At 32.6% G+C, this 21901-nt stretch overlaps 7 protein-coding genes across 16 annotated transcripts in view; 5 read left to right on the top strand and 2 right to left on the bottom strand.

Moving 5' to 3' along the window:
* The first annotated feature begins 5 nt into the window (after positions 1-5).
* On the top strand, positions 6-2227 carry LOC136776805 (AH receptor-interacting protein). Of its 7 annotated transcripts, none has more exons than XM_066732667.1 (7): positions 6-90; positions 872-1016; positions 1090-1269; positions 1341-1509; positions 1564-1750; positions 1815-1957; positions 2025-2227. In XM_066732667.1, exons 2-7 carry the CDS (start codon positions 939-941, stop codon positions 2225-2227), a joined length of 960 nt encoding a protein of 319 aa, XP_066588764.1. In that variant the 5' UTR covers positions 6-90; positions 872-938. The 7 variants fall into 7 exon arrangements, with proteins under 7 accessions (XP_066588764.1, XP_066588763.1, XP_066588761.1 ...); XM_066732666.1 differs by lacking the exon at positions 6-90 and adding an exon at positions 97-600; XM_066732664.1 differs by lacking the exon at positions 6-90 and adding an exon at positions 97-600 and having other exon boundaries at positions 669-1016.
* Positions 2228-2299: 72 nt separating this feature from the next.
* LOC136776806 (syntenin-1-like) lies at positions 2300-5068 on the bottom strand. Its single transcript, XM_066732671.1, has 8 exons — positions 4872-5068; positions 4540-4601; positions 4160-4342; positions 3975-4085; positions 3672-3907; positions 3452-3605; positions 3252-3361; positions 2300-3176 (listed from the first exon to the last, which is right to left on the bottom strand). The coding sequence occupies exons 2-8, from the start codon at positions 4588-4590 to the stop codon at positions 3128-3130; spliced, it is 894 nt and encodes a 297-aa protein (XP_066588768.1). The 5' UTR covers positions 4591-4601; positions 4872-5068; the 3' UTR covers positions 2300-3127.
* Positions 5069-5177: 109 nt separating this feature from the next.
* Positions 5178-7313, top strand: LOC136776803 (uncharacterized). The gene is made up of 5 exons (XM_066732663.1): positions 5178-5427; positions 5595-6072; positions 6145-6426; positions 6506-6639; positions 6704-7313. Exons 1-5 carry the CDS (start codon positions 5394-5396, stop codon positions 6862-6864), a joined length of 1089 nt encoding a protein of 362 aa, XP_066588760.1. The 5' UTR covers positions 5178-5393; the 3' UTR covers positions 6865-7313.
* Positions 7314-7506: 193 nt separating this feature from the next.
* Positions 7507-8465, top strand: LOC136776808 (nucleoside diphosphate kinase 6-like). Its single transcript, XM_066732673.1, has 3 exons — positions 7507-7676; positions 7821-8124; positions 8188-8465. Exons 1-3 carry the CDS (start codon positions 7599-7601, stop codon positions 8349-8351), a joined length of 546 nt encoding a protein of 181 aa, XP_066588770.1. The 5' UTR covers positions 7507-7598; the 3' UTR covers positions 8352-8465.
* Positions 8466-9213: 748 nt separating this feature from the next.
* Positions 9214-10419, top strand: LOC136776807 (methylthioribulose-1-phosphate dehydratase). Its single transcript, XM_066732672.1, has 5 exons — positions 9214-9380; positions 9474-9568; positions 9666-9934; positions 10007-10208; positions 10279-10419. Exons 1-5 carry the CDS (start codon positions 9354-9356, stop codon positions 10391-10393), a joined length of 708 nt encoding a protein of 235 aa, XP_066588769.1. The 5' UTR covers positions 9214-9353; the 3' UTR covers positions 10394-10419.
* A 206-nt stretch (positions 10420-10625) lies between these two features.
* On the bottom strand, positions 10626-12455 carry LOC136776801 (CWF19-like protein 1). 2 transcript variants are annotated; one of them, XM_066732661.1, is made up of 3 exons: positions 11569-12455; positions 10994-11457; positions 10626-10928 (listed from the first exon to the last, which is right to left on the bottom strand). In XM_066732661.1, the coding sequence occupies exons 1-3, from the start codon at positions 12260-12262 to the stop codon at positions 10629-10631; spliced, it is 1458 nt and encodes a 485-aa protein (XP_066588758.1). In that variant the 5' UTR covers positions 12263-12455; the 3' UTR covers positions 10626-10628. The 2 variants fall into 2 exon arrangements, with proteins under 2 accessions (XP_066588758.1, XP_066588757.1); XM_066732660.1 differs by having other exon boundaries at positions 10994-12455.
* Positions 12456-14050: 1595 nt separating this feature from the next.
* Positions 14051-21901, top strand: part of sim (single-minded) — a 29603-nt gene continuing 21752 nt past the window's right edge. Inside the window, exon 1 of one of the 3 annotated variants that reach the window (XM_066732436.1) lies at positions 14051-14180. Coding sequence is in view for 1 of the 3 variants with exons in the window: in XM_066732434.1 (XP_066588531.1) it covers positions 20282-20288 (7 nt within the window). In the remaining 2 variants the exon portion in view is untranslated. Of the gene's footprint in view, positions 14181-15153; positions 15800-20117; positions 20289-21901 lie in introns of those variants that run through there. The other 2 variants (XM_066732435.1, XM_066732434.1) reach the window with 2 other exon arrangements.

Genomic DNA, 21901 nt, shown 5'->3' with positions numbered 1-21901 from the left:
CGCTTTGTGACCCACTTTTCTATCCGAGATAAAATCCATATCGTTCTCCTCTCTTCTTCGCCATCGCAACTATTCACTGTTGGCGCTAACGTTAGTCTTTTCCCGATTAACTCAAATACCAATCAATCTTTCACAATTATATATTCACTATATTCGTTTTTATCAAACTGCAGTATCTCTTTAATTCTCTTTCAACTCTTCAGCTACACTTTAACTACATACATTTTCATTTTTTCAAATTTGAAAATTCAAACCGAACAATCACTCGAACTTTCACTTTCTGAAGTTTTCAACATTGATTTAACTAGAACGTTAAAACCAGTTAAAACTAGAGAATAAATGGCTTATTTGTCACATGTTTTTATAGAAGTATTATTTTTTTATGATTATTAACGGCGTGCATAGCTATATTGGATAGACTGAATAGAGGATTGTTACACAAGTACTTGCGAATACTTTAATTTTCTTTTTTGATTAAAAATCGAGCAAAGTCAATAAAAAAGTATACCAGTTACGTTTTATAACCTTACTCTCTAGCTCACTCCTCTGAAGTTTTGATTCTGATGACTGATCCTCTTCCCTTGAATACATATACTTTCGGTATACTTATATTTTACGTCACACACCTTGTACATAGTTATTGAACTCTTTTACTGTGTTGAAATAAGGTTATAAAGTGCAGGTGGCTGCCTGGCTGGTGGCACGATTCTTATACCTGTCTGCTGTCAATTATGATTTGTTTGTTTATCTAGAGAATAAATTTCACGTACAAAGACTAAAAAGTATTAAAAATGAGCTATATATCTAACATTTCTATAGAGGACTACCTGCTTGTTACACCGCGTACGCTTTACAACATTAAATTTTTTAGGTAATTCTCCATGGTTTTTATAATTGGAGTATTTTTTATAACGTATTAAATTATTAATAATGTAATTATGGAGAAAGAAGAAAATATCATAAAACACGTTGTCCATGCTGGAACTAAGTGTGTTAATTTTGTACCAGGCACAAAAGTAAAAATATTTTTTCCAGTAATGTAAATAAGTTTATTCATTAAATTTTGTGAATATGCCTAAATGGTTTTAGGTAGTGTTTCATTTCAAGACTACAAAATGCAACCAGGAGAAAACAGTTTTAGATGATAGTAAAAAAATGCAAAGACCAATGGAGTTGGTTCTTGGGAAAAAATTTAAGCTTGAAGTTTGGGAAGCAATTGTGCAAAAAATGGCATTAAATGAAGTTGCACGCTTTACTATTAATAAAAGCGTACTTACCCTTTATCATATACTTATTACTTTTGCTCTTATTATTATTTTATTATTAATAAATTTTTTTAGTTAGTAGCTACATATCCCTTTGTATCAAAAACATTGAGGGAAGTAGGTCTTCCACAATTAAAAAAGCGTAATCATCATTGCTGTGGTGTTACTTTACAAAATGAAGGAATAGGATATGATGACCTCAATGACCTTATTAAAAATCCACAGGATCTAGAATTTACTATAGGTACTTAATCTTTATTATTTCAAAGGTATATAAGCCATGATTTTATTTTCCTAGAACTAATTAATGTCATACCACCAAATGAGTATGAAAAAGAGTTGTGGCAAATGACCGAGAGTGAGAAATTACAAAATATTCCACAATTGAGAGAAAAAGGCAATACTTTGTTTAAGCAAAAAGATTATGAAGCAGCCTCTAGGAATTATGCAATGGCAATTGGTTTGCTTGATCAGCTAATGCTTGCGTCAGTATTTAGTTAAATAAATAAAGACAATTGTTTCTTTTCTTAATATTCTTTAAATTTTTAGTGAAAAACCAAATGAAAAGGAATGGGCAGAATTAAATGAAAAAAGAATTCCATTGTTGCTAAATTATGCACAGTGTAAGCTGATAAACAAAGAGTACTACGAAGTGATAGAACATTGTTCAAATGTTTTAAAAAATGATCCAGGTTTGTCTTTGACATTTATTATGATTTTGATTTAAATCATGAAGCAAAACTAAATCTTAAATTTCAGATAATATAAAAGCTTTATATAGAAGAGGTAAAGCATATATTGGAATTTGGGATGAAAAGAAAGCAATTAATGATTTAGAAAAAGTGAAACTATTAGATTTCAGCTTAAAGAAATCAATTGATAAAGAATTAAGAGATTTTCTTGAGAAAATTAAAGAAAAGGAAAAAACCCAACAGAAGAAACTAGCTCAAATGTTTAAATAAATTACAAAAAATTGATTTATTACATAATTTTGTTATATAAACAAAATATATAAATCCAAAAATGACACAAAATATTTTTTAAGATATATTTTATTTTGTTTCATTTCTACTTCACACTTACTATTTCATAATAATTTTTTGTATGATTTATAAATTGTGGCACTTTGCAAGTTAACAATGACATAGACCTTATACTTCTAATAGATATTGAATATAATGAATTTACTAAGTCCAAAAATACATACAAATAATTTTTGCTTTTAACTATGATTGCTCTCTATATTACCTTCAGAAATTTTATATTTGATCAATGTATTTGCACTGAATATCACATAAAACATTAAGACACAAGTCCTTTTAAAATTATTTCTTAATAAAACTTAAAATAGACTATTTCTGCGATATAACAAAGATATTTAACTTATTATTTTAGTAGCTTATATGTTTAATGAAGGAATAAACTTTATATCTCCACATTTGAGATATAGATCTACATTTTTACTTTTAAAAAAATCATTGTTGAACGGAAACGAATATTTTGTTCAATCAATAAAACACGATCATACTTCATATATAAATTTCTTATGTTGCACAACATAATGAACAGGCTCTATAAATTTAAACTTCAACGGTTTAAGTTCTATATGTAAAAATATAAATTGATATAAGATATCATTTCTGACTACAGATATAATTATGATTCTAGTATGTATAAAATAAATTGTTTATAAGGTTAATTATACCATAGCATTTATATCTCTAAATAATTTTGGCATCTTTTAAGTATCACATTCACAAAGTAGTTGTTGCATTACTAAATATAAGTATTCAAGATATATAGTTACCTCAAATGATTAAATGCAAAATGATAATAACAATGTTGTTCTGATTGGATCATACTTAATCATCACAATTATCCCAAAAACCTTTGAATATATTGCTTCCCATTCTAAAATGTAAGAAAGTGGTAGTTCAAATAATTCGAAAATTAAAACTTGACAAATATATTTTTAAATCTGCATACCTTTTTACCACATGATCATAGATATACGAGGGAATAACGGTAATAGTAATAATATTTCCTCCATTCTCAATTTTTTTTGTAATCTGCTTATCCTTCATACCAACAACAGTCTGAAAGATAATAGTAAATCTTGAAAATTGTTAATATTATATAATTGAATAGATAAATTTTATTCTTCACCTAATTTTAGAATATTTTACCTGTCCATTAACTTCAAGAATTTGATGCTCTGTCAAAAGTCCATTTCTTGCTGCAGATGAATCTTTTACCAAAGCTGTAATTTTACCATTTTTAAAGTGAAATCCTATAGTACCCATGCTGTCTTTATGCATTGTTACAGTGCGTTCAAATGGCCTGAAAATGTTTCCAATTTATCATTTCATAATATATATGACGTACCAGCAAACTTTAATCAATTACCTATCACGAACTACTACTTTTATCCCATTAACACCAGCACTTCTAAAAATTTTGTGTACTTGATCCATTGAATAACCAGCAACAGATTCTCCATTAATATCTAATATTTGATCCCCAAAACGTAAACCAGCAAAATCTGCTGGGGAATTTGGTGTTACAAGACAAATAAATATACCATTGTCTACAGCAGATACTCTCAAGCCTATTTTTCCATCTTTATCTTTGCAGAGTGTTATCTATTAAAGAAAAATAATTTTTAAACATAAGTTTTTTATAACCAGTCAATTAATACATAAACATTACTTCTCTAATCCCATTAGTAACTTGTGCTCGCTGTAGGCCTAGCGAATCTCCTGATAATGGTGCAACCATATTAACAAGTCGTTCAGTTGATGTTGAAATATTAATGTTAGCCTAAATGGGAATTAATAAAGAAATATCTAAAAAATCTTGTAACTTTCATTATAATTACTTAAACGTATCCTCACCTGTTCTCTGTGATTAATGGCATACTCTGGCATATTCAATGTAATTACTTCTTGGCTTAAATCCAGTCCCATGTATTCTCCCAAAAATGGATAGAGTTGATGAGTTGGAGACTCGTAGACAGGAGCAGAAGGCAAAATGGTCTCTGGCTGTGGAACTATCTCAGAATCAGCTTGAATTTGAGCCTAAAATGTAAATATAAATTTCAGCATAAATACAGCAGATATTGATCTTCAAAATCATATGAAGTAGCTTCTTGATAAAATTATAGGTGATAAAAATTACAGATTATAAAATAAACCATTCAAATAATATTATTGCCAATAAGTATTTATTAGGTGTTAGTGTTATCTGTCCTTAATCACATAGATTTTTTACCTACCTTTAACATTTGATCCACCTTCATATCCTCTAAGCTTGGATAAAGAGACATTTTAATAAGATCTAGAAAAGAAGGCATTATTAAAAATTAAAAAAACACATAGATTACATTAAACTAAAGAGTTAGTAGTACTAAATAATAAAGGGTAAGCATGACCCAATAAGCATAATTTTAATTATTTATTAAATTCCTGCAATACCCTGTTATTAGTCATAGTACAATAAACAAAACTTTCAAGAGGCTACATTCCAGTTTAATGAGTCGTACAAAATACCACTGATTAAAAATCCCATAAGACCTATTCAATTACAAGAGAAAATAATAAATTATACCTGCTGATCGACGGAGTATGAATTAATATTAACAATAACGGTTTTAAAATGTCAAAGATAGTTTATTATCTTTTTAATTTCAAGAAGCTAAAGCATTTGCACACTACTTTTGCAAGCAATAAAAATCTCTGATCTCTGATCTTTTTACATACTGTACATTATACACTATATATTCGACACAAGATTTTTGTTTTACAAAGAAAAACACACGCTTGACACAGTTGACACTGGCTTTTTTACGTTATGTTGGTGACACTGTTATTACGTTGGTAACTGTGTTATTTTGACAGAAATTGTAGGGTCCAATTTATAATGAGCTTGTAAAATAATTTGTTTAAATCACTGAAGCTATTAAATTCAAGTTGCCTTAAAAAATCAATTTGAAGTATTTACATTGAAGCTTGTTTGACATTATAGGACCATACATTTATTAATTTGCATGTGCATGTATTTAACTTACTTTTTCTGCAAGCATTAAATTTATTGGTGTATTTTAAATGCTGTTGTTATTTATTTGTTAAAATGGCAACATTAAAAGGAGTATTTCCAGATCCAAGTAAGTAACAGAGTTTGTTTAAATTTTGTTTCTACACATGTTATTTCATAATATAATATCAGCTTATTAAAAAATATTACCAATAAGGTTTAAATCCTGCAAACCTTTCAACTAGAATCATATATTACTTGTGTTGTATATTTTAACAACTGTGTATTTAAATATAGATCCAGTCAGGAGAAAAAATTTTATTCAAGAAAATGTAAGAAACCTTCGTCGTATGGAACAATATTTTCATCCAAATGATCAAAAACTACAGCTGCAAAGGCATAGCAAAGTTGACAAATACTCTAATGTCTCTGCTAGAATAAATACAACCTTTCATGAGAATAAACTACCTTCTGATCCAACTGTTAATATAGCTTCATGTGATAATGAGAAACAAATGAAAGAAAGCAAAAGTAAAAAGCAATACCAGTTAAATGATACAATTGTGTCAGTTAAGGCCAATAGTTTATCTCTTAGACAAAAAAGACTGGGACATACAGATTTAAGAAAATCAAAAGATCTACATAAGAGAATACCATCAGATTCTAATATAGTATCCAAGCAACATGTAAACGCAGTTCAGAAATATAAAAATCAAGGTATTCAAACTATTGATAACACTGATATTGATAATATCTATGCTGAAGGAACAATCAGGTATAATTATTTTGCAATATTATTAGATCACTTTTTGAATAAAACTTATAGTTAGGTAATTTTATTTTATAGATATCCTACAAAGAATAAAATCAACCTTGTTCAAACAATTAAAATGGATTCTGATAGGCAAGAAAAAAACTGCTCTTCTAAAATTCATAATCCAACTGATCATGGAGATGTACTCGCATTGGAAAATCCAATAAATATAAGCAAAGCAGAATCACCTGGACCTTCAGAAACTGTTGACTTTATAAAATTAAATAAACAGCGTATATCTAATATTAATAAGAATACGGTACAGCAAACTTCTGGCAAATTATTACCAAATCATCGAAAAGGAACTGTTCCGAAGTAGACTTTCTTTTATAATTTCATATAAACTTATAATTTTGTAAATAAATACAAATTTTTTATTTATTTATTTTTAAAGGTATATTTTAGATAGAAAGGAAGAACAACAAAAACGACAAGAGCAGACTATTCCTATAGATGCTAACTGTCCAGAGGGTCATATTGCTCTGCCTGAAACAGAAAGAAAAGAAACCTTAATTGTACTCAAAAAAAGTATGGATATTATTCTTTTTATCATTTCTTAATATCACATTTTAATAATTATTATTCTTTTTAGACTATCAAGATTATGTTACAGAATTAAATAAGATGCCTATTCGAAGTGATACACTTCGTGTTCAACAAAAAAGAATTGAAATTGAAAAGCAGTTGAATAAATTGGAAGAAGCTATAAAAGTTTTCACTAGACCAAAAGTTTATATAAAAATAGATGAGTGATATAATCTTCTCCTATTTTAATTAATGCTCAGCATTATATTTGAAATGGAAATTGTTAAAGAGGAAGCTTCTTAATGCAAATTTATTAGGTTTTATCACAAAAAAATTAATTTTTAAATAATTTAAGCCATTGCATACTAGTCACAGTTTATTGTATATATAAAGTACTATAGATGTGATAATATGGCGTTAATCAAAGACAGTACAAACATGTAGACAACAATGCTCTAATTACTCATGATTGTGCCTTAATTTACACTGCAGAGTTGATTGTTTTATTTTCTTTGATTAGTTTAAATAATATGGGAGACAATTTTGAATGTTTAAAAAAAATTTTCTGTCCAAAAAAAAAAACAATCAATTTCTACTCCCAACTAAATAAATAGCACCTAAAAAATTGTATTATTAATTGTAACTAAATAATAAAATTAAAAATTTTTTGAAAAAACTATGTTGCTGTGTCAAAGAATTTTTTTTTCTTTTCACATTTCAAACAATTTCATTTGTTCCTTCTATATCACTCTTAAAAATTCATCCATTTTGGAAACAATTAGTTTTCTGTAGTTTTATCAACCTTTGATAACCTAACTTCTTTACCCATAGCAATTAATAACATAGGTACAAATAAATTTTTATATTTACAAACTCCAAGATCATCAAAGTTTATTATGTGAAGTTTTATATGTAAATCTTGGCAATTATTCTGTTGCTATGACTTTATTTCACTGTATTCAATGCATTCTTCTAAATCTTTGGAGCTAACATTAGCAATTTTGAAACCACACATAGTAAAATCACCTTTTGCCTTGAAGGTATTTAATAACCTTTAATTCAACCTCATAATATAATTAAACTTATAGAATTTAATAATTTCTGTCTTATATATTGAATTGAACAATATCTGATAATATTTAAGATTGCTCATTATAATTTATTTATTTATTTTTCATTTCTAGAATATCCACAATATCATCATTCAAAATGAATTTAAGGTAGTAAGAACTCGGAAGAGTCTTATTACACATGAAGAAGCTTCAAAATTTTATGCTGAGCATATAAACAAATTTTTTTACAATCGTCTATTAACTTTTATGTGTAGTGGACCTTCATTAATACATATTTTAGCAAGACATAATGCAATTAATACATGGAGGCAACTTATGGGGCCTACAAAAGTTTATGTGGCTCAATTGAGTGCTCCAAATACAATCAGGGGTACTTTCGGTTTATCTGATACAAGAAATGCTACACATGGCTCAGGTAAGAGTCCAATATATGCTATGAATAACATTTAATTATAATTTGAGCTATTTGATATTTCAGATTCACAAGATTCAGCAGAAAGAGAGATAGCAATATTTTTCAAAGATTTTGACATAAAAAAATGGTATGCTGATGAAGAAATGTACTTTAATACAGGTCAAGTAAAATTTGATTTTGTGTCCTTTGTACATAATATCGCAAAAAATACAGATATTTACAAGTAGTATTGAATATTACAAATTTTAATAGATACAAGAAAGACTATATTAATTATAAAAAGTAATTATTGTACATAATTTACTTGTTTTATATACGTAAATATAATTCTCTAAGTTTAACTCAAGTAGATGTAAAATATTCCTATACAATGCTTTATTAATAATTAGTTTACGATTTATATTTATATTCCAATTTAAAAATGAACATATTTCGCGTAAAGATTTGAAATCTCAGTATTACCAATATGAACAGATAAAGACCAGGACGAGTGACGACCATGTTCTCCGCGAAATAATAAATAAACATACATTAGGTGCTTTCCTTTAGCTGTGTTTTATTTAGCTACACTTTTAACACTTTTCTACACTTCCCGTATTTCTGTCTTTGTCCATTGTATAAGTTGACACCTTAAAAAGTGCACAAAGTGTAAAAAGTGTAGCAACTTTTTGCTAAATAAAACACAGCTTTGTACTGCCTTTTACACTCTCAGTGAAATCTCTATTTATATGTACATATGTGGCTGTTTCCATCGAGGGTTTAAATCGGGTTAGGGCTTAGGGCTGGGTTTGGCGTGTGGTTCGGCTAGCTTCACTCTGTAATTTAACATAATGATTTATGATATACTACATGTATGTACGTATAGAGACCGTGCACACCAACCAATGATAGCAAAGTGTCAATGTATAACTGTATACGTATAAATAAATTACACTCAAAAACTGCGAAAATTATATTGACTGATAGTTTGCGCTGATAGTATGCATTACACCAATATACATTCTTATCTCACTGTCATTGTTTGGTGTGCACGGTCTCTATACTATGTATGTATGTATGTACTACACTATAGAGTTGGAAATACATACACACGAATCACTATTCAATTTCCCACTGGGCACTTTGTAGATAAGTGCTATTTACTCTAGTTAAATATAATTATTTCTTTATCACTGAGGAAACAACAAAATTCTTTTTTATTGAATCTACTTTTGCTACCAAGTTAAAAAATGCAATACGATGAAAATTACGATAAGGTAATTTCAATTGATTTCTGTAGAAAAATGCAGCTGTTATTTACTTATTTTATTGACATAAATTAATACAAAAATTTATTTTTAATATTCAAGGAGCATCCAAGAAATTTAATTCCAGAATTGTGTCAACAGTTTTATAATCTTGGATGGGTGACAGGAACTGGTGGCGGAGTATCTATAAAGCATGAGTTAGTCTTTTTTTTTTTTTTTGAAAAATTGAAATAATATAAGTTTCTTATTGTTATTGTTTCGATTTTTATCATTGAATTATTTTTAATGTTTTAGGGAAAAAATTTATATAGCTCCTTCAGGGGTGCAAAAGGAGCGTATAAAACCTAATGATTTATTTGTACAAGATATCAATGGAATAGATTTGGAATTGCCACCAACAGAAAAAAATCTAAAAAAATCACAGTGTACACCCTTATTCATGTGTGCTTATATTAAGAGAAATGCTGGTGCAGTAATACACTCTCACTCAAAAGCAGCTACAATGGTCACTCTATTATGGCCTGGAAAAGAATTCCGTATCACTCATCTCGAAATGATCAAGGGTATAAATTTGCAGATTAGAATGTCATAAAGAGTAATATAAGCATCTCTTCATAATTAGAAAATTTATTTAGGAATTAAAAATCAGAAATTAGGTAGATCATACCGTTATGACGAGGAATTGATTGTGCCAATTATAGAAAATACTCCATTTGAAGAAGATTTAAAAGAGGATTTAGATAAAACTATCGCGACATATCCGGAAACTTGTGCTGTATTGGTAAGAAGACATGGAATATATGTGTGGGGAGACACATGGCAACAGGCTAAAGCTATGTGAGTAATAAATCTTTTAGCTTGGTAGTACAAACAAGGTTTTAGTTTTTTAATGACAAAAACATTGCAGGACAGAATGTTATGATTATTTATTCGACATAGCGCTGCAGATGAAGCAATTTGCTTTAAATCCATTGGCAACTCCATTAGAGTATGAATTACAATACCAGAAAAATGGATCATAAAAATACTATTCTTTTCTCTATTCTTATAAATAATGTAAATAAAATTCACATATCGTTTTGAAGTAAACAACTTATTTACATGTCATTGTTTTTATGTACATCATTAAAAAATTGAAGGTCGTTATTACATAAAAATTTGCCTATTGCAATTTTTCGAGTATATTCACCTAATTCAATTAGCCTGCTAAAAGCTTCAGGTATTTAATACAGTATGGTAACTTCAACACTAAAATCCTTAATTGTCTAGATCAAAGGGTGCAAACTGCTTTCTAATTTTTTTAGCTAGTTCAGTTTCACCTTCTTTATCCATTTGGCAGTCTCTCCAATCTGCCCTGTCATTAAGGTCCAAGATTCTATCAGATGCTAGCACCTCTCTACCAAACTGTAGTGGAAAATCTTTTTTAATCCTATGGTAAAGTTTTTCACCACTGGGCAATTCAACATAAAAATAGAGAACACCAGGTTGTGCAATTTGTTGAAGATCTGAATGAGCTGGTAGCTCATCAATTTTAAAGTTATTGCTTTCTGCCATCTCCTAAAAAAATATTTTTATTAATGGAAAAAATGATTATTTATGAAATTTATATACAAATAAGTTACTTCAAACATTTCTCGTAGGTCTCCAGCTTGATTTTTGTGAACAGGTACAGATTGTAATTGACAATGAGATGTTTTATAATTTCTCTCAAAAAATACAGCAACCTTATCCATACTAGCATAATATTTTGAGATAGCTTCTTTATATAATTTCATTTCATCTTTAACGTTTTCTGGCAAAATTGATAAGCTTTGATGATGAGTGATTGGCAAGACCAAGAAATGATCCTCCACTAAACCTCCCTTGGCTAAGGCAACATAAACTTCAGTACCTACAGAAATGACTAAATGCTTAGAAACTTCAGGACTTGATAAGCAAAACCAACATTTTGCTTGATCAAATTCTTGTTTCTGCCTTTTATGAGGTCCAGTAGAATTTCTAGATCTTTTTCCATTTTCCTTAGAGTTCATGTCATAAAAAAATTGGGTTTGTCTATCTCCAGATGCCTGAGATGAAGGGCTGTCAGCTAATAAAGATTTTGAGTAGGGATTTGGAGTTTCATCAGTAGTTCTCATTATTAACTCTGACAACCTCGTCCTATCGACAGGTGTTAGATTTAATGCATAAAGCCACTTGCCTTTCTGATTATTTGCCACTGGAGCAAGAGCTATAAATCTTGTGGCTATTTCACAGCCTTCATCATTTCGGCTTATATTCCTATATGGAGGTCTTTCATAATGAACTCCTTCAATGGCTGAAATATGATACCTAGGCCTAACCTGAACTGCTAGCCAAGCAAGTAATTTGGAGCCATTATATTTAATATTTGGTTTCTTTGGGTCCAAATTTGTGATGCCCTCTGGCCAGGGTGAACTTAATAAAATGTCTACTCCTCTAAAACCAGGTTGACCCTTTAAACATGAATTTCTAATGGCAACAATGTCATTTTCATTAAAAGTGACAGCATCAGTTTCATCAGATTGTTTTTCAATTCCACTGATGTATGCTATTTTTAGACCAGAACTTGCACAGTAGAGCCCATGCTTGCCAAGGTATGTAAGATTCTGGCAAATTTCAAATCCATTGTCATCCGGATAATAAACTATGTCAGATTTTTTGTTTGGTCCAATGATGTACGTTGGCACAGGGATACTTTTTATGCCATTTTTGTACGGTTCTAGTTCTACATTATTTACTCCAAAAAAATTTCCAACACACAGGAGGAAGTCAAAAGGTCCATTCTTTTTATTGATATTTTCTACTTTAGAAAAAAGAAACTTGAAGTGCCCTTCTACGTCTCCAGCAATCAATACTTTCTGCTTTTCAGACATAATAGGAATGATACAATCAATTTATTTACAATATTTGCAAAAGCTCACAGATTTAAATGATTTAATTACGATTCACGTCGAGCCCGTTGAACAGGTTATAATACTCAACTTGTTGACAACAGTTTCACGGGTGTTACACTTACACAATTACATAGTGAAACAAAGATTGTAGAGGGGATCAGGGTAGGGTAGGCGGGTGCCGGGCGAGGCCGGCCGGAGGCGGCCGAAACACCGAAACTCAACTCGAGGATCGAAACGGAACGAACTTGAACGGAACAACATACGATTGAAGTTAGCTGCTGGTCAGCATTTAAGCCATTTAAGGCAGGTTTTCATGCAGTCGCTCTGCACTTGTCCAAGTCGTTGACACTCAGTTAAAATGACCCATAAAGTATATGTAAGAACGGTGCGTCTCTCCGTCCGTATAACTACTAAGTATTATCAAATAAAATTTAGTTAGTAAAATATTGCATAAGACCTTTATAAATGCGCAAATAGTAAAATTATTTCGAAAACCTCTTATTCAAAAGTTTATATAATTATAGTGATAATATTTGCGTTATTTTGCAACATGCTCTGAAGCAATTTAATTGGCGACGCCAATTTTATTTAATTGAAGAAAACAGTTTATACTTTAATTGAGTACAAAAATAATAACAAAATTGTATGCCGTAGCAGGTAAACATTAATTTGAAACTATACAGACAATCTCACGTAATTCTTACTTTATTTTTATCACACAATCTATTCTAGAACAAAATGTTTATTTATAATAGTATTCTGAGACCATTCAAATATACTACATATACTATCTACTCAAAATACATATATGGGGAATCTCCTGAGAACATTCCTTCAAACGTTCGCTATACATCCCGTGGACTAGGTTAGAACCAGTTAGAACGAATATCGGCTATCTTAACAGAATCGTTTAAGGATAGATTGAGGATTTCCCGAGTATGTATGTACCGAACGTTCGCTAAACTCCTTGGAACGTTCGAAGGCCATATTTGTGCAATGTGGAAAAGATCGTGTATTTCAGTAAATATTATACCAGGAGTATTCTGCAAATAATTTATTACGAAAAAATTATATAAATAAAAAAATACTATGTATTGTAATAAACGTGTTTAAATTATAAAATAACATTGAAATTTACGCGATTTATTAATATAAAAGTTAAAAAACATGGACAAAAAGGTAATGATCTTAATACAAATTATACAGGTGAATTCTGTTGTTAATCTGCTAAAAAATGTATATCATATACTTATTTAAAAATTTGTATCCGTTATTAAAGCTAACAAGCAATCTCGCACTATGCTGAATTTAGCATTACTATTTACTGACATTTGATAAAGAGAAAAGGAAAATGTGTACTACTTAACTTACCCTTTAATATCGACATTACCAACATACCGATCGATAAACCTGGTTGCAGATGGAGCGCATGCTACAAGTACAAAAAAATGGACCTAAAATAATACAGGAGCCTTCCTTATCGCCAACGGAGAAATCATATTTTCTTTCTGATATCAAAAGATAAGAGAATGTGGAAAATCTTGTTTAATTTGAATTCAATTAATTGTTTAGAAAATTGAATTGATTTATATGGTGCATGTGATTCATCTCATGTACATGTAAACGTATTGAAAAAAGTTTCAGTAGAGCTTCCTTCTTTCGTAAGATTTTCCCACGAAAATCTGTAGAAATTGGAGACTAATAAAGAAACAAGGTAAAGGAAAGAAAAACTGGACAATTCTGCAGAAAGTTTTCGTGTAGTAGCATAATAATTTAAGCGTGGGAACTCGTTGCACTGGACGGGCACACCGCATCACTAAGTAACAGACATCTGGAAGTGATTTTCATGCTGTAAAACTTTGGTACCTGCCAAAGGATCTTGACCGGATCATTAAAGGTAAAATGCATATAGCAAAAATAGCGTCGCAAATGATCATTTCCAAGCAAAACTCATGGGAATTTGAAATATTGTTGAAAATTTTCTGATATACATAATGGAAATTCTTTTAATTACATTTTACTTTAAAAATTATAATTGCCGAAGGCACACCACTAAGAAGATAATAAGAATTACACCAGCGTTTTTCCTTAAGAACTTTAATAACTAAGAAAACTCTAAAGTATATTTTCACAGATTTAGAGATGCCCTTAACAAATTTTAGAACTAGTCTACATATGTAACAGATAAATTTAAAAATCATAGAAGATCAAAAAAAGACACAAACTAAAATATAAAATAAAATTAAATAAAGAGTACGAAGAAAAGAGATTGTAAAAAAGTGTATAGAGAATAGATGAGAAAGGAGAAGGCGTAGGGCTAAAAAAATAAGTTTAGAAAGGGGTGAGGTAAAAGATAGCAGGGAGAAGAATTAGGGGAAAATAAGAAGTGCGAAGTTAGAGGTGTTGAAAAAAAAAGATGGGTGCGAGGTGAGATGAGGGGAAAGAGTTTAGAGGAGGATAGAAATAAGAAAGAAATGAAAGGAGAGAAAGGATAAAAGAGTGTAGAAACTATAGGACGAAGAACAAGGTACGTGAATGTGTGTATATGTGAAGGAGGCTTAGAGGGGATACTTACATAAAATCGGTAGCTGGGCGTGGCTGTTGAAATCTGGCGAGCGACCAATCCAATTGGTAGGCGTTATCCGGCCAGTGGACCTACGACCTGGCGAGAGTCTGCGTCTGCGTTCGCCGTTTCAGCATCTACTCTGAGCGAGAGAGAGAGAGAGAGAGAGAGAGAGAGAGAGAGAGAGAGAGACTCTATTATCGGTGAAGGACAGACTCACCTTATGCCCAACAGAGAGAAAATCTTCAGGGTCCCAGATTGCCAGTTGGTCCACGCTCCATGGGGAGTCCCGCGTGCACCTCGCGATCACCACCACCTAAAATTTCCACGAAATTCTATAATTAAATTATTAACGAAATACTCTAATTAATTAATCCACGCGTGTGGTCCTTGCGCGATTCGCGCCAATTCCCTCTTAATTTTCTCTCAAATACTCTCACCAAAACTACTCTATCAAAATCAGTTACGCTCTGATCGATCTTTATGATTTTCGATGTATAGATCACAAATTTTTTTCTTTTATATTTTTCTTCACGGTAAGTGAAATATTGACAAATTAACGAGAGAGCCAAGTGAAGCGTTTACAAAATTTTTCGCGTAGATGGTCTCCCGTCGGTTGGAGAACGCTATATATACATTATATATATATATATATATATATTATAGCATTAAAGTGAAGTGAGGGAGTTTCCGGCTTGGTGAACTACATTTCTCAGCTGAGAAAAATGCATCGTATTAACAATTTGGTGGGATTTCCTTAATGAGGAATTTTTGGCTTTTGATAGTCGAGACTCGATGAGCGCGAGTGTTGGGTACCTTGTCCCGGTGTCTGAAGTGTGTCAAGCACCGACGGCTTGGTAAAAGTGCGTCGTAGGAGATTCCCGAAATCCGTGAGGGAGGCAATTGGAGGTTCTTTTAGCGAGGCGCCAATGAGAGGCCGGGTCTTCTTCAAGGTTCGTAAAAGTTAAACGATCGATATTCCCCAGCCCCTCCGACATATCCCATTTAGTCCAGACTTTTCTCGATCAAACAGAAATCATTGTAGCCTTCTCCATTTATAATATTATGAAAGTTTTCTTTTCCTGAATAACCCAACAGTATATAATCCTAAGTTAAATATTGAGCTGGCTCTCATACATATTATTTTAGTGTATGCTGAAAACGTTGAGTCTCATTTGATCCAGAATTTTCTCGTTAAAAAAGAAATTGTTGTAGCATTCATTTATATTCAGTATATTCCTTCTTTTCATCCTAGAACGTAGACACAAAATTCATTTATGTTTATAAATGTAAGAGATGTGCATTTTTTATAAGATCATTCTGAAACTAATTTTTATTTCAATTTGAAAATGTTTTATGCCAACAATATTGTTATATCTTTTTCCTAGTTACAGAGATAAACGAATTTTGACGTCCACACTCTGGGGCGAATTAAGTGATACACCCCTTATATAAAGAAAGTTTTCTTTTCTTGATCAGCTCATCTGTATAATCCTAGGATAAATATCAAGCTGGTTCTCCTAATAAATACTTTCGTGAATACACACAGAAATGGTTAAATTATTCTTCGAGGTCAGAAGAAATTACTTTTCAATTGCCGAACGAATGACTCGAATCACTGTCTCATTATCGTCACTAGATCCTAATGATTACAATAGATATTCCATCCTTGTAATATATTAAGATAGAATGAAAATATCGTTGTGGGACAAGTGTCGTAGTTTTTTGTATACTTTTGAAGGGAATATTTTGACGCTTGGCGCTCGATTCTCAATGACAATTTTCCAAACCCGCATGTCGTTATCTTCCATCGATATCTCTCATCGGAAAAGAGCCGTTAAAAAATCAACGCCGCGTACAAAACAAGGAAGTCAGGCGTGAGAAAAAAATGGCGCGATACTTCCTTATAATAATATGCGTCGATATTAAAATCACAGGTACAAACCTAAATAAGGAGAGATCAGGATTCATGCAATGGTGCCCGCATCCTGGAAGGATCCGCTAGAACTCATATACGACCTTAAATTACAGTTCTGCAAGAATAAAGTATCGTGTTGTTTGTACGACAAAAAATACTGATTTCTCAAGTTACATCAATACAATTCTTTCACGTGTAAAATATAAATGAATTTCAGTTATAATTTATAGAATCGGTTTTGTGCAATCAAGAGCAGATTATAGAAGGATAAATTAGTATAGAGAAATTTAAATATAGCAATCAGAGCTAACTAATTAGATTTGGTTAAAAGTAGGGAAAATAGTACGGGATGTAATTTTATCGGTGTGGTATGAAAACATCGAATGTTCTATAGAGGGAGGAAAGGGTTGAAAAGCGCGATTTATTTCTTTGACGCGTGAGCGACGGGCGTGGCACACGTGTGAAATGTTCTAGCTGTAGGGAGTCGCTCGGAACGAGCTACTATTTTCATAGTTTCAATCATTTTCACTATTTCCATTATTTTGAGTCGTCAGCGTGTAAAGTACAATCGTGATGGAGAAAGAGAGAGAGAGGGTGGAGGAGGGGAGAACTAAAGTAAATAGAGAAAAGTAACGCGTGAAGACAGCCGGGAAGGGGCGTTCCCTTCCTAAAGTGATTTGTAAAAAAATGCCACTTCTCGAACGTGATCCTGTCTCTCGTGTCCTGCCGCGATACCTTTCCGTCCCTCCGTTTAGTAAACTAAACTCTCACGCAGCTGTGCCTTCCACTCGTAAATCTCCTCTGTTTTTCCAGTCTCTCTCCCAAATCGAGTCCTCTCCCCCCCCCCCCTCTCTCTTTACCTCTTTTTTTCTCTTTTATTTTCAAACTTTTCTTCCTTCATTTTTTACTTAAAAATTCAAGTCTGCAAGGTGGCATCTCTTAATTCCCCCCAGCCAACCCCTTTTCTGCTTATTTATTTTAAAATGCCAAGAAATTCTAAAACCTTTGAACCAAACGACCAATAATTTTCGCACGAGGAAAAATCTTATGTTTCTTAGTGAATTAATGCAAAATGAACTTTCGGTTATGGCTGTGTTGAACGTTTCCTGGCACGTGCATAAACAACTCGTTAGGTAATGCAGTTTAAAAGTCCAAATGCTCGAAATATCCTCAACTTTTCTTTTTCTTCCGAGGATTGCGCGGAAAGTAAGCTGGCCTAGCAGCTGACCACTCTAATTATGTAAATTTGACGCAAGCTGGGTCTTATTTTTAACCGATCCATTTCATACAGGAACAATGCTTTGTATCAAATTGATATTTCTTTCGACGCATGGTTAGTTTGAACTCTGCTCGAGTGTGTTAACACAAATAAACATAGTTTTTCCTTTTCCATCGAGACCGGCAAAGTGTGAGATTTGATTTTTAAGTTTCCTTCGACCTTCCATCGCTTGGAATTGGCCTGGAACAAAGAACTCACTGTGCCACAACAGTCAAAGAATGGCCTTTGAAAGGGATCAATCGAAACATTTTACGATACCGAGAGAGAAACTCGTAAACCTCTCAAAGTACTTCTCTCTGTTTCTCTCAAACAAATAAGAGAATTATTAAATACCAACAAACAAACCTAAAAACCGTAAAACACTCGAACGTTAAAAGGGTCCACATTCTTCTCGAGCAAACGGTTAAATTATTTCCTAACTTTCGAAGAGTAATTTCTCTTTGGGTACAACTCACCTAATATTCATTCATAAAAATTCTAATAGAGTTATTATTTTCCAAATTTGAAACAAAAATTTACTTTTTAAGACGAGTCTCGATCGATCGAATGTTGTATGTTGAAATTATAAAAAGGATGAGAGAGAGAGAGGAGAGAAATTCCATGTAAATTAGGAGAAGTCCAAGGGGGTATTTAACGTGTGCCACGTGACCACTCGACTAGCAATATCGAATAAACGTTGAGTTAAACTTTTCCACGTGTTGCGGTTTTCCACGATCAGAGAGAAGCCGCAAAGACCATCTGTTACACGCTAGTTAAGAAGTTAGCGGAGGTGAAAATTGCCTAAGCGTTTCTACATGTGTAGTAACAGGAAATTCGATACTTCCGACGATCACCTCCGGTCTTCTAAACTGGACGATCCAATAAATCAAGAAGAAACATTCGAAAGCTGTTTTCCTCTTTCTCTCCTACCCCCTTCCACCCCCTTCATATTTCTCTAACTTAATACTCTTACCCCTGAAAGTTCTTGAAAAGAAACGAATATTTAAAACAATAGCCTATTTTATTAAAATTGTTAACATCTTTTCTTGATCTTGAAACGCATTCTAAAAAGAAGAGACTCTGGTAGGATGATTTTCTTGCTTGGCACGCGCCACGCGTGCTTTTCGCCCAATAGAAAGGTTTCAGACTACGCCATGCAGTCTTAAACTCGCATCTGTTAAAACTTATTGGTCCTGCGAAAAGATTCTCCACTTACATTTTTATTAAGCTCTTTTTATTCCGTCCTTTATATTTCTCCTTTTTGTAAAAATGTATTGTATTATGTATATAACACGGTGAAATACATATGCATGTGCATTGTGTGTATGCACACTATATAAATAATAAAAACAAGTCCAAGAATTATTATTGATCAATATTATATATATATACATATCATGTTTCTCGCGTCGTGTAAAACATTTCGTCATTACTCTTGTATAATTTTCCCGCCAAACGAAAGTTACAAGTATTTCAACATCGAGACTCTTTCTTGTTAAATGTATATCAATCGTATAAATAATTAATTTCAAAATCATGAGGCTCGTAAGAAGAAAAACACTGGTTGACCAAAGTCGATTATAAAAATGAGAATTGATCGTCGCGAATGACAAAAGAAAGGGTTGATTCGTTCGAATAAAATTGTACAAAAGAAACAATAATGTACTGCAAGAATAGGGGGGGGGGGGGGGGTTAAGAGTGATTGTGAACGAGGCGTCATGTATGAATCAAGATCCAAAGTTCTTGGGAGAAAGCGTTATTGGCTCGGGATTGTTTTGATTGGGGAATGAGGGGGAGTGAGGCGCGATGTGTCAACTGGGTCACTTTTCCCATGAGGGGTCCTTCGATTTACAAGTCGCGTGTAAAAGTAAAACCATCGCGACTGGATGGGACGACTCGTGTGATGCGTGGTGGGGGGATTCGTCTGTGATACCGGCCACTGGGACGTCGAGCTGCTGGTCTCCTCCAGTTTGGTTTTTAGTTTTGCTTAGGCGACGACGACCCCCCGTGTTCTCTTCTCTTCTCGATACTCCGTACGAGTTCGAAGATGCTTGCTCGATCGCGAAAAAAGCTCCTCCGTTTATTTCAAAAGTCATCTCGTAGCCTTTAATCAGCAAAAATTGTTCTCAAAGTGCGCGCTCCTCTCCCTCCGCCGCGACCGTCTTTTTTTGTCAACGTCCACGAATTTTCTGTGTGTGATTACATATATATATATATATATATATATATATATATATACTATTCTGACAAGGAATCAACATGAAGCGTGAGTAACATTCCAAGAATTTTTTTTACTTCAAACTTCAAGGTTATACGTTTGTTACGATAAATAAATTATTAAAAAATAGTTTGTTAATTTCTGCAACGATCGATTTTCGTCTATTTGACTGAATCTCTTCTATATTTCCATGAAGCTGAACGGTTAATAAGCCTGTCGAATTGGCAGAGCGAGTTGGCTTAGCGAAATGAAAGGGAAACGGTGAAATAAAAGGAGACCGCTCGACGAATAAGAAACGAGCGGTCCCGTCACGCCGGTAACCCCATCGAGGATCGACGATATTTCTCTCTTCCTGACAGAGTTCCTTCACTACAATATTATTCCACGTTGTACGAGAAGATATATTGGCAAAATTGTTAATTAATTTTTTTATACAGCTAAATAGGTTAATTAGTCAAGTGAGATCGGAAGTGCATCTAGGATCAAGGATATATATTTCGTTCCTTCCATTATGTGTGTTTTATTCGTGGAGCAAACAATTGCCAACATCATAAATAAATCTTAGTATGATACTTTGCGCCATCTTGGCGATTAGTCGTGTGATAGACCGGAAGTGCATCCACGTTTCAATATATTTCGCTCCTCTTCTACTAGTTTTCGTCCTCCCATATAATTATGTTACTCGTGTAACAAACAGTTGCGAAATTCATCAATTAATCTTAGCTTAATACTTTACACTGTGTAGGCTGATTAATGAAGTCGGAAGTTCGTGTAAGACCAACTATATATATATATATGCGTTCTTCGATCAGTTTTCGTTCTTGAATATCGTCGTGTACTACTCATTATAGAAACAAATATTACCATAATCGTTAAATGATTTTAATGTAATACTGTAAACAATAGTTGAGTGATGTAAACCGGAAGTGCAACGAGATGCTCGAAGAAAGAAGAGTCTGGCGAATGGTAGAAATTTTCAGTGCTAAAGACTCGAAGATGTTTATAATCCAGTGGCGTAGGATCATTGATAACATCACTAATAAGCTAGTCGACGTGATTTCGCGTCAGTCGTACTTTGCAAGAGCCCGATTATACTCGGAGCACGCCGTGTCAGCATAACATACATCCTTGTTATTGGATCGTCGTCCAAGGCTACGTCCTCGGTCCGTTCTTCTCCCCACTTTCTTTCCAAAAGATATACCCAAATATTTTTTAATTGCGAAACTTGTGACGAACGAAAGTCAAAAGGAACGTTGCAGGAAGAATTTTGCAAAGAACAACAATAATATTAAAAGTAAATTTCAAGAACCCGGAAGGAACTCGCGCGATATAACCGGAAATGGATATCATTTATTTATTTATAATAGTAGAACGGTAAATAAAATATTAGAAAGATGATCCAATTCCATTTCAATGGACGAGGCAATTATCTCATTAATATAATATACATGAGCGTAAATGCGCGCACGTGTCTTATATGATACCGAAGCAAGGATCTCGTGCGAATAATTTGAGACGAGGGCTTAAATTATCACGTCGGTGAATTTTTTTTGAAGTCGCACTGGCATCGCTAGATTCGACTCGCCAATAAACCAAGCGTCGTCCGAGCTTTACAGATCCCGAGCCGTGCACATAGAGGTCCGCAGGAAAACGAATTTCTC

This window comes from Prorops nasuta, unplaced genomic scaffold (genome assembly GCF_024137725.1).
Source record: "Prorops nasuta isolate Cenicafe-Biocafe unplaced genomic scaffold, Cenicafe_Pnas_1.2 PNAS00010, whole genome shotgun sequence".
NCBI lineage: Eukaryota > Metazoa > Arthropoda > Insecta > Hymenoptera > Bethylidae > Prorops > Prorops nasuta.
Note: the sequence above shows the minus strand (reverse complement) of the source record. Positions and strands in the feature narration are given on the sequence as shown.

Coding starts and splice junctions, on each gene's coding strand:
- LOC136776805 (XM_066732667.1), top strand. CDS start 939: ATGGAGAAAGAAGAAAATATCATAAAACACGTTGTCCATGCTGGAACT. Junction 1,017..1,089: donor ATTTTGTACCAGGCACAAAA/GTAAAAATATTT, acceptor AAATGGTTTTAG/GTAGTGTTTCATTTCAAGAC. Junction 1,270..1,340: donor GCTTTACTATTAATAAAAGC/GTACTTACCCTT, acceptor AAATTTTTTTAG/TTAGTAGCTACATATCCCTT.
- LOC136776808 (XM_066732673.1), top strand. CDS start 7,599: ATGCATTCTTCTAAATCTTTGGAGCTAACATTAGCAATTTTGAAACCA. Junction 7,677..7,820: donor AATCACCTTTTGCCTTGAAG/GTATTTAATAAC, acceptor TTTCATTTCTAG/AATATCCACAATATCATCAT. Junction 8,125..8,187: donor AAATGCTACACATGGCTCAG/GTAAGAGTCCAA, acceptor TTGATATTTCAG/ATTCACAAGATTCAGCAGAA.
- LOC136776807 (XM_066732672.1), top strand. CDS start 9,354: ATGCAATACGATGAAAATTACGATAAG. Junction 9,935..10,006: donor TCATCTCGAAATGATCAAGG/GTATAAATTTGC, acceptor AAATTTATTTAG/GAATTAAAAATCAGAAATTA. Junction 10,209..10,278: donor TGGCAACAGGCTAAAGCTAT/GTGAGTAATAAA, acceptor AAAACATTGCAG/GACAGAATGTTATGATTATT.
- LOC136776803 (XM_066732663.1), top strand. CDS start 5,394: ATGGCAACATTAAAAGGAGTATTTCCAGATCCAA. Junction 5,428..5,594: donor AGGAGTATTTCCAGATCCAA/GTAAGTAACAGA, acceptor ATTTAAATATAG/ATCCAGTCAGGAGAAAAAAT. Junction 6,640..6,703: donor CTTAATTGTACTCAAAAAAA/GTATGGATATTA, acceptor TATTCTTTTTAG/ACTATCAAGATTATGTTACA.
- LOC136776806 (XM_066732671.1), bottom strand. CDS start 4,590: ATGTCTCTTTATCCAAGCTTAGAGGATATGAAGGTGGATCAAATGTTA. Junction 4,343..4,539: donor AGGTGGATCAAATGTTAAAG/GTAGGTAAAAAA, acceptor TTTACATTTTAG/GCTCAAATTCAAGCTGATTC. Junction 3,908..3,974: donor TTACTAATGGGATTAGAGAA/GTAATGTTTATG, acceptor TTTCTTTAATAG/ATAACACTCTGCAAAGATAA.
- LOC136776801 (XM_066732660.1), bottom strand. CDS start 12,262: ATGTCTGAAAAGCAGAAAGTATTGATTGCTGGAGACGTAGAAGGGCAC. Junction 10,929..10,993: donor ACCTACGAGAAATGTTTGAA/GTAACTTATTTG, acceptor ATATTTTTTTAG/GAGATGGCAGAAAGCAATAA.